Source organism: Delphinapterus leucas, chromosome 7 (genome assembly GCF_059928025.1).
Source record: "Delphinapterus leucas isolate spDelLeu-1000000601 "Yukka" chromosome 7, BTC_Dleu_Yukka2, whole genome shotgun sequence".
Classification (NCBI taxonomy): Eukaryota; Metazoa; Chordata; class Mammalia; order Artiodactyla; family Monodontidae; genus Delphinapterus; species Delphinapterus leucas.
In genome coordinates, this window is record NC_143135.1 from 70613447 (window position 1) to 70632547 (window position 19101).

At 35.1% G+C, this 19101-nt stretch overlaps 1 protein-coding gene across 2 annotated transcripts in view; it reads right to left on the bottom strand.

Annotated features, from left to right (window-relative positions):
- Positions 1-19101, bottom strand: part of SESN3 (sestrin 3) — a 73885-nt gene that overhangs the window by 19075 nt on the left and 35709 nt on the right. For both annotated transcript variants that reach the window (XM_022562074.3, XM_022562075.3), the window contains exons 2-6: positions 7883-7948; positions 5095-5292; positions 3455-3637; positions 1184-1420; positions 273-447 (exon numbers count right to left, since the gene is read on the bottom strand). In XM_022562074.3, the coding sequence (XP_022417782.1) occupies positions 273-447; positions 1184-1420; positions 3455-3637; positions 5095-5292; positions 7883-7948 (859 nt within the window). The remainder of the gene's footprint in view (positions 1-272; positions 448-1183; positions 1421-3454; positions 3638-5094; positions 5293-7882; positions 7949-19101) is intronic.

Consider the following 19101-nt stretch of genomic DNA (forward strand, 5'->3'; position numbering starts at 1 on the left):
TATAAGCAACTGGTCTGCTCTGAAAAAAAATTTTATTCAGGATAGAATATGAACTACAAAACTGAAGTACCTCTCAACTGAATCTGAAATATATTCAAAGATACACCAACATAAGAGGGGAAGCAATGGCATCAGGGTCAGGTAGAGGAGAATTAAATTAAAGGAATGTGGTAGTAAAACCGTTTGGACATATCCATATGGAAAATACGGAAGGTGGTCTGTCAGGGTTCTAAGAACAACTAAAAGGCAAAGACAGTGAAATAAAAAAGCACCTGAATGAGGAAATGAATGAAAAGTATCTCCAGAGACCACAAAAAGACTTTCTTTCTTCTCCTTCTCAAAGCGAGTGGTCATTTCTTCCTGAGATGCCTCTTCATCTTCCCTTTCTTCTTGAAGCCTTTTCATTCTTTCCATTAAGGCCTCTAGCTCACTTAGAGAATCGACGATCTGGAGCCAGAGAAGATAATATTGGGTGTTATTAATATTAAAAGTTGTTCCAGTCAATGTCTCCATCTCCCAATGTCACCTTATGCATAGTGGCACTAGCAGAGTTATTAAGTTCCTAAGTGGGTTTTCCAGTAACTCCAAAGAAAATCATATGACAAAATCAAACATTTTCAGAAGTGTAGTGTTTCTGCTTCAGCTATAAATACAAAAAGTTTATATGAATGGATTTATTTAATCTAAAATTCTAGAATTTGGTATATATTAAATTACATTAACACTTATTTTGAAAATTGAGGCAGCCTTACGATTTGTAATATGATTTGTAATCTATTTGCTTTAAAAGCTTCCTTAAGACAATTCAGAACTTCAGGTACAGGTTAAATTTTTACAGTAATAAAAATTATACGAAATATTTCAAGTACATAATATCCTGTTTAATCAGATAAATTCTCTAGATTTTTTTTTTTTTTTTTTTTTTGTGGTACTAGGGCCTCTCACTGTTATGGCCTCTCCCGTTGAGGAGCACAGGCTCCGGACACGCAGGCTCAGCGGCCACGGCGCACGGGTCCAGCCGCTCTGCAGCACGTGGGATCCTCCCAGGCCGGGACCCGAACCCGTGTCCCCTGCATCAGCAGGCGGACTCCCAACCACTGCGCCACCAGGGAAGCCCTCTACATATTTTTAACGTAGCAAGTTAAAAGGCAAAGTAGTAAAGAAAACAGTTAGGAAAACTAACCCCAAAGTTGCTGCCTGTTAGAGATGCATTCTCTATATTGTTGTCATTAGCGAGATCACACACACAGAAATTGTTGACTGATATTAGCCTGAATCCATTGGAGATTTCTGGATCTCTTTCTGGATTGATGCCACTACCAAAAACAAAGCTTGCCAAAGCATGATAATGTGCCAGTAGGACCACAGCATGTACCAGTTCGGGCAGAGACCAATTATTTTCTCCGGTTTTGACAAGTTTCTGAAATGAAAAAGCAAATCAGAGTAAAAGTGAAAATCATACAATGCTACAAAGCAATTTTAGAAAGTATGGAAAAATCTATAAAATTTCACATGTCCATTTATAATACTTAAAATTCCCTTTAAAAATGTTTCATATATTAAAGATACAGCTTTGCTCAAACAATGTTACATTAAACCTATCAAACCTAACAGCAGACGTATGTCGTGGCTTCTCTGAAATTCCTTATATATACAATGGAACTTCTGCTTCCAAAGCACTTTTACATATTATGCTATTTTAATAAGGTATTTTAGAGAATCCAAGAACACTGAAGCTACTTTAAGTAGGGAAGGGACTTTAAAGATTCTCTAGCAAAATCATTCATTTTAAGGTTTTAAGGTAGAGACTCTACCTTAAAAATCACATAAAAATGTATTCAGTAAGTTAACTTTTAGTTATCTTTTAGATATCTTCTCTGACGGAGGAAGAACCTATAGCAGATGAGAGAAACTGTAGAATACTAGCTCACATCTGAAAGGACATAAAGAATATCAAAGCACTTTTTTATACGTTATTTTACTGGATCCTCCAGATGAATGATGGAATCATAAGTGAAGCCATTAAAAGCAGTAATCCCTCCAATACCAATTCCAGCTGTTAATCCGTCAGGGATCCTCTCCCATCCATCTCTGTCTATCTGTCTGTCTGTCTCTTTCTCAGTGCGTGTGGATGTGTGGGGATATGTCCTGCTGTGCCTTCACCCCCCCACCCCACCACAAATGTAAAACCTTCATTTGTTTCACTTCGCAGCTAAAACCCAAAACCAAAAAACTGCTTTTGCCTTACTCTCCATTATTTAACTACATACAAATTTAATATATTACCAAAAGCTCAGGGGAAAAAAAGGGAAGATCAATCATATTCTACCACTCTAATGTAACTTTTACATATCTTCTTTTATTTTTATAAGTAGTATTATATAATCCGAGTATACATACATTTTTCTCTGCTTTTCAAACTTTTTGAAAAGTGCAATGTTCATGGGGCTCCACTGTCTTCTATTAATTATTAAGCATGGGCTATATTGTAGCCCAGGACTATATCTCCCTTCCCTTACACGTTCAAATTGCTATAACTTTGTTCATATTTTTATAAACAATCCCCAACAGATAATGAAAGTCTGAGAGTATGCATATTGACAAAAGCTAAGTTTGGTTTAATTGGGTAAATAACTAACAAGATGAGGAAAAAACAAAACAAAACAAAACAAAACCAAGGACATTTCTATGCATTAGAAGCAGGGATTTTAAATACCTAAGGCTTCTACTGATAATGATTTAGATGATGACTCCTACTTATTGAATAGTGACCAAGTGCCAAGCACAGTGCTAAGCATATTATACAACAACCTCACCCTGGAGGCCTTTCACACACACTCCTTTTGAAGGGCAAGTGCTCCAGTCAATCACAGTTCTCTCTCTTATCTAAGTTCTAGTTTCTAGAGGCATGTAAGCATACACACACCAGTTAGCAAATCATTTTTATTTGCAAAACCACTTTTTCAAAATCTTAAAATTATGAAATGTTAGAACTAGAAAAGAGTTTAGAACTCATTTAATCTAGGTCCCTCATTTTATAGAAGGGTGAACTACCAAGGCCCACAGAAGTAAACTTACTAAAGGTCACAAACTTGTGGGTAAAAAAGTTAGGAGACTAGAACCCAGGTATCTTATCTTGCTAGTGCATGTTCTTTGTTCTATCTACTGCTTGAAAATAGGAATCAACTTTTCTTATAGCTACTCGCTAAAGCACTAGTATAAGCTAATCACTGACTACTTGAAGAGAAATATTCATTTACATTTAAATTAAACCCACTGACTTTCTAAATTTATCTTTTCTACACATATTAATACACTATTTTTTTTATTTTTCAAGTTCCTAATACGCAAGTGTTTAAAATTAAGTCTTAAGTAAAATACTTAACTGAAGAATTAACTCTTAGTGAAAATCGTTAGTAAACTATTTTTTTTCCCCGAAAGAAACACTCAGTACCTGAATGTGCTCTTTTGTGATCAGCCAGGGTCGGTGTGCTAACAGCTTGTTTATTTCATTAAGATTTTTCAGTCTTTGTGGTACATATTCCAAACCATTCAACCACTCAGCAATACCTCCTGTCTTTAAAAATTCATCCACATGCATGTTTATTAAGTAAGAACACTGATGTCTAGCTGCAGCCTGAAACACAAAGAAAAAAGTTAGTGGATAAAATAGACATGGTATGGTCTTATTCTACTATTACTAAGCCAATCACTGAGATAGAGTTAATTTTTATAGCTAATAATTCTTTTCTTACAAAATCCTCTTCCTAAAACTTTCATCACAATGCTGTCATAGATTCTTGAATCAATACATAAAGCTGATACTTTATATAAGCTAATGTCACAAGAAGCCAATTACTTCCCATTCAGAAGTGGTACGGGTCAACCTAGAACCCATTTTCTATTTACGTTAAGGAAATACATGTTCATTTCATTATGGTAAATGATATCAACTGTATTCTACCTAAAAAGCAATAAAATCTCATTAACTTGTACCGTACCAATTCAGAATGTATGCTAGTTTGAGTATTTCTCGTACTCCCTTTGAGATAACTGTGAATCAGCCTTATCTGTGCCCATCCTCCTATTGAGGTGAAACTGAAGCTCACTGACCCTTTCTTTCATACGTAAGCCAGCATCAGCCTTGATAAGTTGGTAAATCCATGCAAAACAGACTTTTCACCTCTCATTTCCTCAAGGCTGCTTCTCAGTTAAACAGTATTGTTTTATTCTATTTTCTACATCTTATTTCTCTCTTCATTGGTGACCATTCTAAGTTGGCTTTCGGCCTTACTGTCATCAAAACCTTAAGCTGAGTAAGCTTTGTCAAGTTCATCATTTAATAAAACACAGGATGCAGCCCTTTTTTATTGTTTAAAACTTCAGTGAGAGCATAAACAAATTAAACTGGATAAAAACTAACTCCTGGCTGGCTCTGCTCACTCTGCCAGCCCAGCCGTTCCACTAACCTCTCCAAATATATAGCACTTGCATCTTGTCTTCTTCTTTCCTCCAGCAATAGTCCAACTGTAGCACTGCTTCTACCCTTATTACTCCTGCTGCCTATCATCCCAATTTATAATTCTCCCCCCCCAAACATTAACTAGCTAACTAGTTTGTACCAACTACTAAACTTAGAAGTGTTACAGTTCACTTAAGAATTCTTCTTTTATCCAGAGCCTCCTTTGGTGCTGGCTGATACTTTCCTCTTATTTGGCCAAATTAGTGATGTTCATCTTGTAAAGAATGACTAAAATGGCACAAACAACCTGTTTTATATTAATAATAAAACAAAGCTATCAGGAGCAAAAACAAAACTTGTGGGCTACTAGAGATATTACTTTGGGCCCTACAAGCATCTTTAATCATAAGAGATTAAACATGGAAAATGACTTTACTAATAATTAAATGAGAAACATTCAGTACATTAAGTGGCTTAAAGCATTCAAAATGTATCCAATGGACTTGGGATCCAAAAGTCCACAGGCTTTTTCAGTTCTTATTTCTACCTAATTATACTTGGCTGTGCACACACATATAATACTAGGAGGGAGAGGGACCAAGTGAGGATGATGTCACGTGAACACAGCGCACCATGATGGCGATGTAGTGCCGGTGTGGTAGAGGAAGGGGGCCGTCCATGCGCAGCATGTAGAACTGGCTCCTCAGGAAGGACTCCAGGTACTGCGTGTGCAGACTCATGACCTGGGTGATGTTGTCCAGGCGACCGGATGTAGAGTATTCTTCCACAAGAAAGTTAGTACGTTCATCCACTGTGTTTGCTTGGACAACCTTCCAATCAAGAAACAAAACAATATCATGATTTTTGCAAACACGCCCTTGGTTTACATACATTATGCCACGATTGAAGCAAATGAATGTTCTTTTTATATTAACAGACACTGAAATTATGTAGTTGCTCATATTAGAAACAGAAATGAAAAAGAAAGCCCATGCATTTTTGGCTCTGGGACCACAATTTATTAAACAACAAATGTCAAATTATCAAACATTATACACACAGCTATGAAATTGGAGAAAAGAAGCTCCCATCTGCTTTGCCAGGCACATAAGGCAAAATTGGGGAGGCAAAAGCACTGGCATCTGACTACATATATTTACAATTTTATCTCAATAGCCTATGAAGATACTTAATCACTATATCTTAAGACAAGTATTTTCAGACTGATCCTTTGCTTTTTTCATTATTCAACATAAAAAAGCTTTCTGCAGTCTTTTTAGGGACAAAGAAAAATATGATAATTTATAGGAAAGTGTTAATTGAAAAATTAATAAGGACACTAGAATTCCTATTTTGAGCCTATCATGTTAATTACTAAAAACAAAGTAAATTATTACAATGAACATGCTGCATTGGAGAGAATCAAAAGAGCTTTCTCAAAAATAGATTATTTACCTATAGCTTTATAAACAATGACAGCTCGGGTGTCATACCAAGAATTGGCTCCGAAGGTGTTAAGAGCTTATTAGCACCTCTTAGAAGGACCATGCTCTGTGGGAATTAATACACATCAGATGTGTATTTCTCAGATTGGTTCATTATTTATTGGTATTTTAGAATTAGAGTTCTAGACCTAAGAAGAATGTGTCCCTTATTTTAGATAAGGAAACAGACTCAAGATTAAATTCAACTCATACAGCTATTTAATAGCACAGCCCGGTCTAAAATCTAATCTCCTAAAGTCCAGACTCATGGTCTTTTCAAAGATCCACACTGCTCTTAAGAAATTCTGTTTACTTTTCAGAGCTGGCTTCACAGTCTCTTCTGAAAATAAGTACAAATTATACAAAGACACTACTGACTGAGGAAAATTTAATCCCAAAGGAAACGTAATGTTTGAAAAGTATAAATTGTGAGGAAATGTTAATTACAATGGTATAAAAAAGAGGCAATTCCACTTTGGCTCATTATAAAACCAAATATCTTTCCATTTGCCCATTTCCTCCCATTTTGTCAACTACAGGGAACCAAGATGATAGTTAAAAATATGATAGCATCAAGATAAACTACATATAATTAGGGACAGAATATTTGCTGTTTCTGTTTTGTTTTCCAGCAGCAGATTCTTCTGTTTAACTGATGCCTAAAATACATTAATAGATTCATATGATGCAACAGAGCCTGAAAACAGCAGCTGCTTCTGCAAACCAGATTGTCTTCAAATACATACTGTGTAAATGGCTGTGTTTCAGGAAGTCTTTATATATATATGAGGCAATCACTCCGCCAAGAGCAACCCTGTGCTCTATGAGGGACATAGGACAAGCACAGCAGTTTCTCTAATGAATGTTAACCACCGAGATCAGCCACAGTCACTGAGCTCCTGAAACATTACTGTTAACTTTGGAGTTTCATGTAGATGGTAAGGTCACTAAAAAGGCAAATGAACGGGATGGAATTGCTGACTGTGGCAATGGCCTGGCATGTATTATTATTCAAACTCTACTCATCCCTTCTTTTACGCGTTGCCTGAAACATAATAGGTACTCTATAAATATGTGTTGACTAATTTCTGAACAATAAAGAATAATGCTGGTGCTTTAAGATAAATGATATCTTTGCAGCCAATAGTAAATCAGTATATGTAACCATAGTTAATATGAATTAATAGCTCCTTGAAACAGAGAAAAACTCATTTAGTGGTCCTTAAACTCTTCTTAGCCCAAGTATAACTTAGAGGCATCTAGGAATCTACAGGTCCTAAACATTGCTGTGATCCTTCATAGAGATATATACCCATTAAATAGGTACAGAAATCTTGTATTGATTATAATCTCCTTCGTGTCATTTTACATCCTTTCTTTCAACATTTACCGTCTTAACTTCCCACCCTCATCAAAGGTGCAGCTTGGAGTGGAGATTCTGTGACATTCTGTCCCACCAGAGACTTAGAACCAAATGAAAAGATCAACTACTAGTGATATAATATCATGTTTTCTTCAACAGGTTTAGTTGGGAAACTCACTTTTTCATTTCAAAATGTCTTTTCTTAACATTTATGTAACCTATAATCACCATGAAACACTAGCCATTTTAAAACCTTAAACCTTCAAAATAATATTGTTTTACCATTGTTAGCAGCTTTATTTAGAAAAGTTATATTTGAAATCAAATATGGTAAAATTTATATTATTCTAACTTTGCAGTGCTACCTAACTCCAAAATAAAAAGGCAGACTATCACACGCACAGTCTTTTAAGTGAAGTTGAAATGAAAATACCTCTGTGGTTTTCTGACATATAAATAAGAAATAAGAGCAAAACACAGGTTTACTTCCATGTTAAAAAAATGGAGATATTCTTTGACATAATTAAGCTACTTTTAAAATCACACTTTATGTATATTAAGACATCAACTTACTTCCTTCTCTGGAATAAAGGCACTTGGTCCTCTTGTCAAGGGTTGAGATACTCTGATTCTTTTATCCTGTTTTTAAAAGAAAAGTTTTATGTGTTAATGATGACTTTCTATGTAAAGTTAAATTGGTGCAGATTGACTGCTGAGGTACTAAAATAAATGGAATAAATAAATAGAATTATGTAAAATCAGAGTAAGTGTTAGGTCTTGGTTCCCCCCACCCACCCCGCAAAACACAAACAACAACAACAAAAACCCCATATGGCCATTGCATGAACAAGATAATGGGACAGACAAGCTCCTACCACAGTGCTGGGCACACAGTAGGCTCCCCAAATGTCATTTCCCTCAGTAACACTCTACAGCACCATAGATTTTTTAGCCCATATTTGACGTGACTGAAAACCATCAACCTCCATAATAAAATCATATCTAATAGTATACTAGTACACTGTTAGACCTCAATTTGAAAACTAAAGGAAAGGTTAAATTCTAAGAGGATTACATACAACTACCCAAAGCAATGATCTGACTTGTGTTCTTCTTTCTGAATAAAATAGGGATAAGCATGTTTAATATAAAGTTTTGAAGCTTTAAGTAAGAAAAATGTAAACCTTGGAGAAGCAGAGGTTAATTTAATCTAAGAAATGGAGACTATAGCAATGCTTATTGCTCCACTGCTATTCTATTTAGTATTAACAACTGCTGGATTGCCAGTGGTATGTCTGAGTGTTTATTTTTTTAAGTTTTAAAATTTTTTGTTAAATTGTTTTGGTGTCCCCATTCAATCAGGGACTAACTTCCTTCTCGGTACGCATGATGAAGAACTCTCAGGCTTTGAAATCCTTTTTAACCAGGAGAAGAGATAGGAGGAACGGCCACTTAATTTTCTATAATAAAAGTGATAGCCTAAGATTCTGAAATAGAAGCCCTCCAAAGTCATTACATAAAAATAGGGACTATGCCATGGTTTATAAATATTATAAAGACTGGGAAACTGAAGAACATGGGAACAGATGTCTGCTGGAAAGGAGTGTTAATATTAAGCTTGCCACCAAGCCCTCCTCAGGAAACTGCTAAAATGAGGAAGCAGCTCTAGGTGGTTCCTATCTGAGGATGGCAATAACTATTTCACATGACCTTGTGTCCTGGCCACAGACAACTAGACCAATCAACACAGAAGCTGATCTGCAGCCCACGAGTGCCTTGATGAAAAAAGTTCTACCCAGAGCTGAGGGTAATTGGCTGGACCAGTAAGATTCTAGAGTACTAGAGTTATAGGAAAGTAATGTAATCTGACAGAGAAGAGATACAAAATAGCTCTCAGAAGCAGAGGCGAAGAGAAAACAATGAAGCAGCAGCAGAGTGGCATCAACAGATACCAGCCTCTATGGGAAAACCACTAGAGTTTCTACAGATTCGCAAGAGAAGAGCCTAATCATCTCTTCTTTCTCTCCCTTCCCCCTCCCTCTTTTTTCTCCACAAGGTAACCTGAATTTTTTTTTGTTCCTTACAATCCAAGAGCCTACCAAACACAAAACAGTTATTTAAATCCCTTACTTCATTAGGAAGCAGTCAGACATTCAACAATTCTTTGAGAACCTAATCAGATACTGTGATAGACTGAAGACATAGGGCGAGCAAAACAGATATGGTCCCTGCCCTTGGGAGCTTGGCACCCAGTCTTCAACAATTTCAGAGTTCTACTGAGATAAATATATTAAATAATAATCATCTCAAACTGCTAATGTTTCAGAAAGAAGTAGGCATCTAGGTTATATTTGTGAAGTGATGACAAATAGATCTCTATCTACTGGTGAAGTTCATTAGAGGATTCCATGTCAAAAGGAATAATTTAGAATTTCTAATACTGGTATTTCTTGTCTGCATCAACTATCATCTAGATTTACCTGGAAAAATAATTTAAAAGAAAATAACAGATTTCTTCCCTTTGCTAGCCTTAGTAAATTATAGAAAATAAAATTTCGAATACTCTCTATATAGTATAGCCTAATGCGCTAGTATGTGAAAAGCAATTTCCTTGACAACTGATCATTCCAAATAAACAAAGCAGCCAGAGGAACTGATTGTGAGGACAAATCACAGGTTTGAGGGGAAAATATATCAATAGGGAGATAAGTGGAGGCTTTAATTTATGTGCATAAAAATACATAAAATTCAGAGAAAATACAGGGAGAGAAAAATAAACTAAAAGTGTACAAAGGGACTTTGGAGAAAGAGAATGATTTTTACTAATATGATTTATTTATAAAAATCATTACTTGATATATTTATCAACTGAATTTACCTTGAAATGTCTGAAATAGTTATTTTGCCTACAAAAATACTTTCTGGAATAGCAGAGAATTAAATCTGAAATACAGTTTCATCACAAATGGAACTGCACTTAAAAGAAGATAACATCTATTAATTTTAACCAATTGATAAGAAGCAACTGACACGATTTCATTTGTGTCAACATTCATTTGTTCATTTATTCAGCAAATATTCACTGAGCATTCACAATGTGCTAGGCACAGTGGGGACACAAAAAAGGAGTAGATTGGCAAAAATGCATTAACTGTATCATATGATATAGGCCATAGCAGATGCATATACAAAGTGATATGGGAAGACATCATTTTATTAATTATCATTTACTTAGTCATTTTCCATTAAAGTTATATACAGTTTTCACTATTATAAATAATGCTATGATGAATATCTTTGTATAAAGAGACTTGGGGGCACATTTTGTGGTATTTAAGATGGTTTCTTTAGAAAGATTCCCAGATGTGGATTTACTAGGGTTTAGGTTATAAATCTTTAAAGTTCTTGTTGCATACTACCAATATGCTAATGGAAATGCTTTACCAATTCTATTTTCATCAGCTGAGAAAATGTTCACTTAACCCACTAACTTCAAAAGTGAAAAACAGCCTTCAAAAATGTGTTTGAAACTTTTAATTGTATACATATTTGAGGTAAAATTCCTTAAGCAGAGTTGTGATCAGATCTGTGTTTTTAATAATACAATTCTGGGAGTGATGTGGTCCCTGGGCCAGAGACAAAAAACAAAAACAAAAACGAAACAAACAAACAAACAAAACAAAACAAAAAAACTACAAAAAAACACCCTAAAACAAAACAAAACAAAACCCCAGTTGGGAAGCTAGTGCAATAGCCCAGGGGATAGATGACGTGGCCTCACCTAAGAGAGCTATTTATACACTGAAGAGAAGGGAAAACTAACATTTTAAAGTTATACCAGCACGTATCCTTCTTCGGTTATATTTTTAAAATGGCGTCACTATTGAAAGGATCAGCCTACTTCCAGCTTCTGTAAAAGAAGCATATTTTCTGGTGAGGACTCTACTATTGTCTCAGTTGACCATGTTGCATATTTATATGAAGGTGAAAAAAATTTTTTTAACAATCAAGGCAGCTTGTAAATTCTACTTAAAACTCATTTTCCTGAAAGTTTATTCCCCACCTACTTTCTATTTCTGTATGTTTTTAAAATTGATAAAATAAAACACAAAAGAAATAGGATAGCACCATATCCAAAAGATTCCCTTTACAACCATAAGCTGGAGTTCTGGTCCCCTGTAATACCTTGTAATACCTTTCCTCAGCTTTTATTTCAAATCTAAAATGCCCAAGGACTGGGTTCCTACTTTATTCATGTCCTGATTCACTTTTCTGAAGTCTCCAGACCTGTGTTGCCTTATGTGGCAGCCATCAGCCACATGTGACTACATTTAAATTAATTAAAATTAAATAAAGTTCAAAATCCAGTTGCTTAATCATGCTGGTCACATTTCAAGTGCCCAGCAGCCACACGTGGCTCTGGCTCCTACTGTACAGGCCTGTGCAGGCATCTCCATCACAGAAGGTTCCACCATCACAGAAAGGCTGCTTGAGACTACATCTGATTTTCTTTTAATCACATCTTCAGGCATTTTAATGCCTTTTTGAAATGTTAAATGACTGCTCTGCAGAGTTTTTGGTCTGATGGTCACACCTACTGAATCCCATAACCAAGCATCTTAATGTAATTGCAGAAATCCTCTCAACCGAATTGAGAGTGAATCCAGACAGAAACAATTCAGGAAAAGAAAAAAAAAAAAAAATCAGCCAGTTCTGAGAATCTTTGTCTCAATGTCTGTACATATTACAGCCTGCAAAAAGATATCAAGGACTTTTTTTTTTCCCCCTTTTAAAAAATTACGGTAAAAAAACACATAACATGAACTCTACCCTCCTCACAAGTTAAGTGCACAGCACAGTACTGAAAACAGATGTCCAGGACTTTGTCATCTGGCATAACTGAAACTTTACACCCACTGAACAACAGCTGCCCACACTCTTCAGATCCCAGCTGAGATGCTACCCCTGCAATCACTGGCCTTCTCACCTCCATGGACAATTCACATCTGCTTCTTGCTAGGCAACTCTCCCCTAGCTCAGCTTTCCTAGCACTGAACCATCCAATACACTGACTTCTTTGAACACTTCTACACTCTTCCTAGACATTCCTTGCACTTCCTTCGTTGACATTCATTCTCTCAAGTGAGCGTTCTCATCCATAGCTTCCATCTTCTCGATACAAACAAAACTCTACTGAACTGTTGAGCTTCACTATATTGGGGGGAGGAGGGTGGAGCAGATTAAGGAGAGAGAAGGGCATGTGATGTGAAAAACAAGCAAGCCCTGCGACTGACTGCTGCATCTTTGCTATTGAGCTCAGAGCTAGCTCTGCTCTGCCCTTCCATCTGGCTTTGGGTCATTTTGAACTGCTGGGGCATTTTGGAACATTAAAATCAACATGTTTCAGACTAATCTCCTACCCTAAACAGGTTGTTCCTCACTTTCCTCTATAAATTATAAATCACCACACAACACCAGTAACCCTGGCTCTGAGAGTTATCTTTGACTCTCCATCCTAGGAACCTGCATTCAAACAGCCGCTAAATCCTATAATTGCCTTTTCCCAACAAAATCTTTCAGTTACCCTTTCCCCAGCTCCATCTCAACCATAAGAGTGTCTCTTATGCTGAGAAATATTTTCCCCTCACAGCTGAGAATCATGTCAATTCCAGACCCTTGCTTTTGAGGAGATAACACAATAAAAATGTAAAAAAACTCGCAAAGTACAAGACAAAATAATATTTCATTTAAAATTTTTCTTCTGTCAATTTTCCCTAAAGCATAATAAAACACCTCAAACTTGAACAGCTGTAATATACTTTCTCAACAGATGCTACTCTTAATAGAAGAATTCCAGGGTTGTTCTATATTAGAAGTGAAAGTAACCCATAGCTACACTAATTTTGAGGAATAATATTGCCATATTTTCCTCTCTTAAGTATAAAGCTAATATCTTATCCTGGGGAATATGTGACTTTGATCATACTAGTGAATCTTACACAATGACCTTGAAATCATAAACCTTGTTTCATTTCTGTGAAAAAGTAAAACCAAAAACCAAGTCCTGGATTTTTAAAAAACTGTACTTTCCATTACAGTATCCACTAGTCACATGTGCCTCTTTAAATTTAAGTTGATTAACATTAAATAGAAGTTAAAAACTAAGTGTCTTGATTGCACTAGCCACATTTAAAGTGTATAAGAGCTACATGTAGCTAGTGGGTACCAAGCTGGATTTTTCTATCATTGCCAAAAGTTCTATGGTACAGCACTGCTCCATAGCATTGATTAGTCTTGATTTCAGCTACTCGGATAATGCAAAGATACAAAATGGTTAAAAATTCAGGAATGAACATAAGCAGAATAAACAAGTATTAAGGTAACTTCATAGAAATATAAAAATTATTTGGATAGTAAGACTGCAAAACCAATAAAACCAACAAATTAACGATGATGGCAGAAAAGCTGGCAGATGCCATTCTTCAGAGTCTTAATTTGATGACAACTTTCAAGTCACTAACTTGAAAAGAAGAAAGGAAATTCTCTAAAATGTTGACTCATGTTAAAAATAAAAGGGGTTATAAAATATTTAAGAAATTTTAAACAATAGTAAATTTAATTGTGATTTGTCTTCAAATATCTTAGACAGCAGTCACAGTATTTGCTTAAATTTTTCTTCCATAAAATCCTACAATTTTAATCAAGAGAAAAACCAGTTATAAAATAAGAACTGATACTTTTTATGTATCAGTTCCATGTGTCCTAAGAGATTATTTTACAAGGGTTGTGATCTCAAGAATGCTACATAAGGAAAGTTTCTTTTTTCAGATGTGTTATTATAGCTGAAAGAAGTTATGCTTGAAATTCATCAGGTGAAATTATGCCTATTAAGTAATTATGTGCTGGAAAACAAAACGCTAAAAGGATAAAGATGAATTATATTTAGAAAATTGCTTATTTTGACACTTAACTGCTAGGCAATTTACTAGATCACTTTATATAAATTAATCCCACTAGAAAATTACGTGGACGTTAGGAATTCTTAAAATTATGAGACTTTAGAGGTAATCAGCAAATTACTTGCCCCTAAAAGGTCAACTGCTAAGGAGAAATAATTGCTGCATTTTAAGCTACTAAATATCTTTAAAATAAATTATTCAATTTAATTTTTACATTTATCTTCTTCAGTTTATTTCATTAAAAATGGAAAAGCAAAAAACATACAAATTCTACCCATTAAAATGTAAAAGCTGCTTATGAATTTATATCTATGGGAGACAATAATATTGAGAGTAATGTGTATAATTAACTTTACATACAGACATTAAGAGGTTAAAAAAATGTGTTCAACATATAAAAAATTCTGGCAAAACAGAAATTTGACTCCACTTAACATACTAATCCCTCAATTTTTGAAGATTTTTAAAGGTATCCTTAGAAGATAGTTTAACAACTTCAACATTTTTTAACATACTGTAATGACAAAATATCTTAAGTATAAAACACATACCCCGAATAAAAATTTTAATTGTGACCATAAGAAAGCTAACTGCAATTATCAATACAAGCAGTAAATTACAGTTGTTGGCTCTCCTTCTATTCTTTTTAGATGTTCCATTTTGGCAGAAACCACTGCAGAAAGGGCAGAGATGGGTAGGTGGCTCTATGCTAAGAAATAATGCTGATGTCGTCTTTTTATTCCTTAGCAGACAATCTCAGGAATAATGACTGGGTTTATAGAAATTGATGACATTACATATTTCAGAAGGAAAGGGCAAATGGAAAAGAACACAGAGATATTCTAAAAACTGTCTATCCCTAATTGAGAAAAGGATGGGTTTTAAATTAGATTAATTGTAATAGATTTTTAATTTTATAGTAAACTCAAATTTAAATGTCTGTCATTACCTGGAATATACATTACTTCCCACCATCCCAAAATGGCCTAAAAGACTGTTTAATAAAATTGTGACTTCTCCTACTCTAGGTTAAAAATATGTATTGACCTTCAATACAATAAAGATATGTATTATAATAACTAACTGAGATCTGAGGTCATTTAGTGAGAAAAGACTGGTAAGCAGAAAACAGCAATAGCATCAAGGGCAAGAATCTTGCAAATCACACAACATCTCTTCTATTCCTTGGAGCTAGAGTGGTATAGGGACCCCAAGAGCACCAGGAGCCCAGCCCCACATGTAGGGTGTGGCAGAAATTTGCAGACGCTCTTAAGAGCACTAGAAATTCCCCTTCGTAAGTGGGGAATCCTGTCTCCAAGATCCTGAGATTTCAGTTCCCCTTCTAACCAAGCTATTAAAACCAAGGCTACCAAGCCCTTGCTGCAACAGCTCCACCACTGGGTATAGTCACTTGAGGAACACTGCAAAGATCTTGTCACTAATAACATGAATTTCAGCCTTCTTCAACAACACATACTGAGTAAGATTTTTAACTTGAAATCTCAAAACATTTCCACTAAAAGTAGTGCATTTATCAATTTCCCTACCTCCTCATTCCCCTACTAAGCTGTCAGGTGCTATTGGGTTGGGACAGTACCTTGTTCATCTTGGAGTATTTCAACTTTAGTATGGTGTATGGTGTCAGGTAAACTTCAGGTCCATTTTTGAAAGTTCTACAAAGTGGCCATTTGAATAACAGAATCTCTTTTCAAAAAATGAGTTGCAGGAAATGAATTAAGCAACTCTCACTAAAAAACCAAAAAACCTTGGTGTGCCATTCGGTAGGAACAGTTAGATAAATTTTGTTTTACTAACTTGTGGGCCTAAAGATAAACAAACTCACCTACTGAGTACTCTGGAAACAGTAGCCATGAGTATTACTATTACTAGTAGAAATCAGCAGTAGTTGTTGTAGTAGATGCAATTAAGTACGCAAAGATAAATGGACCTCATCCTAGCACTAAAAGAATTAAAAATGAATATCCATAGAGCAAAGTTTCTAAACTTTGAGTTTCTAAATGAGCTTCCCCTTGGCTAGTAACAAAATCCCTTAAATTTTACTCATTAGAACACATGGGTGACCCTGTTCAAAGTGCAGGCAAGTTTTCATATTTACATCCTGTCTATGAAATAGCAAACTTCTAAAAACAAAGGACCACAAGTACCCTCTACAACCACACAGTGACACAAACCTACAAAGAAGAACAAATATGGGCCTAGGATAGCCTTTAAACTACACCGCTAGCTAATCCTTTAAACTGAAAGTAAACCTAAAATCATGCTCCAGTCCAGTGCCATCCAGAGGCAAGTAGCAAAGAATACACCTCATTTTCCACTTTCCATGTAATACCACAGAGTAGCGTAAATCAATTAAGTTAGGTTTACTTATAAAATAAAAATTGGTATTTCTAACATGGCAGATCTTCTCTGTGTCCTGTGGAATTTAGATAGATCTGAACCAGCATTTCCTGAGGCTCTGCCCTCCCTTTTTATCTCTATTGAAATTCTACCCATCCTTCCTCTAAGACCCAGCTCAAATACCAACTCTTTTGGTCTTCCTCCACTCCCACCAACTCTCAAGCTCTTCTAGTAATTTAAATCTATTCTTCTTAAGATTCACAATCATACTTTGTTTCTCGCTTATAGCTATTAACATATATCATTATCTTATCACTCCCTTCGGACCATAAGTAAGCTCCTTAGAGAGCAGGATCCATTTCTAACATGGTATCTATAGCATTACAGTACAGCAACATGAAAATAGTAAACACTCATACATTTGTTGAGTTAAACTGAGGAGACAGGAGTCTGGTACAGGCTCTTCCATCCCTTTTCTCTTCCTTCAGCAGGGAAGAGCATCCTGTGGACTCGAGGCCGTTCTCTGCACTCTTATTGAGAAATACCAATAAATTAAACTAATAACCACAGTCCTGGACATCAATCCATTACCTTCCTTGTACCGTCTGGGCCCCCTATGTGACAAATATTCACTTTTCTCCACTTGTTTATCTTTTTATGTTGTTAAAACAAGCAAGACCTGCACACTTCCTATAACTTGTACTACTTTCTTAAAAACCAGTAATGATATTGCATGTCATGACACTGATCTTGAGCAACAAAGACTCCTATAAAAGCTTTTAAGTGTCAAGCACTTTCTTTAGAGATGCAGAATGACAAAATATACTCATTGAACATGCTGTAAAATTTTGGGCTAAGGCCAAGAAAATGAGAAGAGAACTACGCCTTGTACCTGAGATAATGCAACTTCATAATAGCTACCTAACTCAATGCTTCCTTATTAACATACAGACAATATACTTTACTACCACTAATTATAAGATCACTCCCCAGGTCCCACAAAAGTATTAAGAAGTGCTTTACTTCCATACAAACAATTTTTATTCATTTAGTTAGTTTTGGCTGCACCGCAGGCTTGTGGGATCTTAGTTCACCAAGACCAGGGATCGAACCCAGGCCCCTGGCAGTGGAAGTGCAGAGTCCTAACCACTGCACCACCAGGGAATTCCCTCAAACAATTTTTAATGTCTGTAATGTGTAACAGTAAAACTTGCTTTTAATTTTAGAAAGCTTTACCTATTAAAATTATGTTCCAATTAGATTAAAAGAAATAAAAGTTGGGAGTTTTTGAAATTAAGACTCCTATTAGAGACAATTATGGCTACAGAACATTCTAATATTACTCAGTATATGGCTGATAGCTACTAGTCTTTTGGAGAAACAAAAAATATGCTGTGAATGTAGTTACCTGGTATATGAAGGAAAAGTAGAGTTTTAAGTCAAACATCTGTATTTAGTATCTACCACCCATGTTGTAACAAAATCAAAAGGCCTCTAAGTTTTCCTAATGAAACAGAATGACGGGACAGTTTCCAGGTTTTTCAAAACCCAATGATTAACAAAATACAGGTCACTTGCTCAGCTTAGAGGAATCAGGGAAAAAAACATTAAATATAATTGATTTCTAGAGATTTTCAAAACAAGCATTCAGCCATTTGAAAAACCAGTACTTCTTTATACACTGAGTTGTCAAAAATAACAAGAACTCATGCTCTCATTTAAATTGAGAAAGTACCTTTCACACAGCCTGCCAGGAACACAACTGAGCAAATTAAAGTATGTTCAGTTTTACATCGAATTATATTAAACTTCAGTTTCAATACAATTGAAAAGAATAGAAGTTTGAAAGGAACAATTGTGTTTTAATTTTTGCCTAGAATAGAAAATAGGATTTGTCTCATGAACTTCATCTCTTCATCTCTATTTTGTCAATCCCTAAATCTATTAACAGAGGACTACAAAACTGTGCTTTAGTGTATACAGGTAAACTTAAAACCTGTTATAATCAGAATTAAAACCACTTGTTAAAAAAAAAAACAAAAAACCAGTTGTTATGCTCATGTAAGTAGATGGCTCACAAACTTTTTGATATCAGAACCTCTTTATATTGCTAAAAAATATTGACCCCAAAAGCTTTTGTTAATGTGAGTGATATCTATCAATAATTATTACATTAGAAATTAAATCAAAGAAAAAATTTAAATATTAATTCATTTAAAAATAAAAATAGAATAAACCCATTACATTTTAACACAAATGAATGTTTTTGAAACTACAGTTTCCAAAACAAAACAAAACAAGTTTACTAAGAAGAGTAACATCATTATACATTTGTGTAAATATCTGGCTTAATTAAAGAAAACAGGATTCTTATATCCACTTCTGTATTCAATCTGTTTGTTGTACAACATGAAGAAAATCCAGCCTCACAGATACTACATTAAGACTTGATAAGTAGTAGCTTTTAAGTTTGTT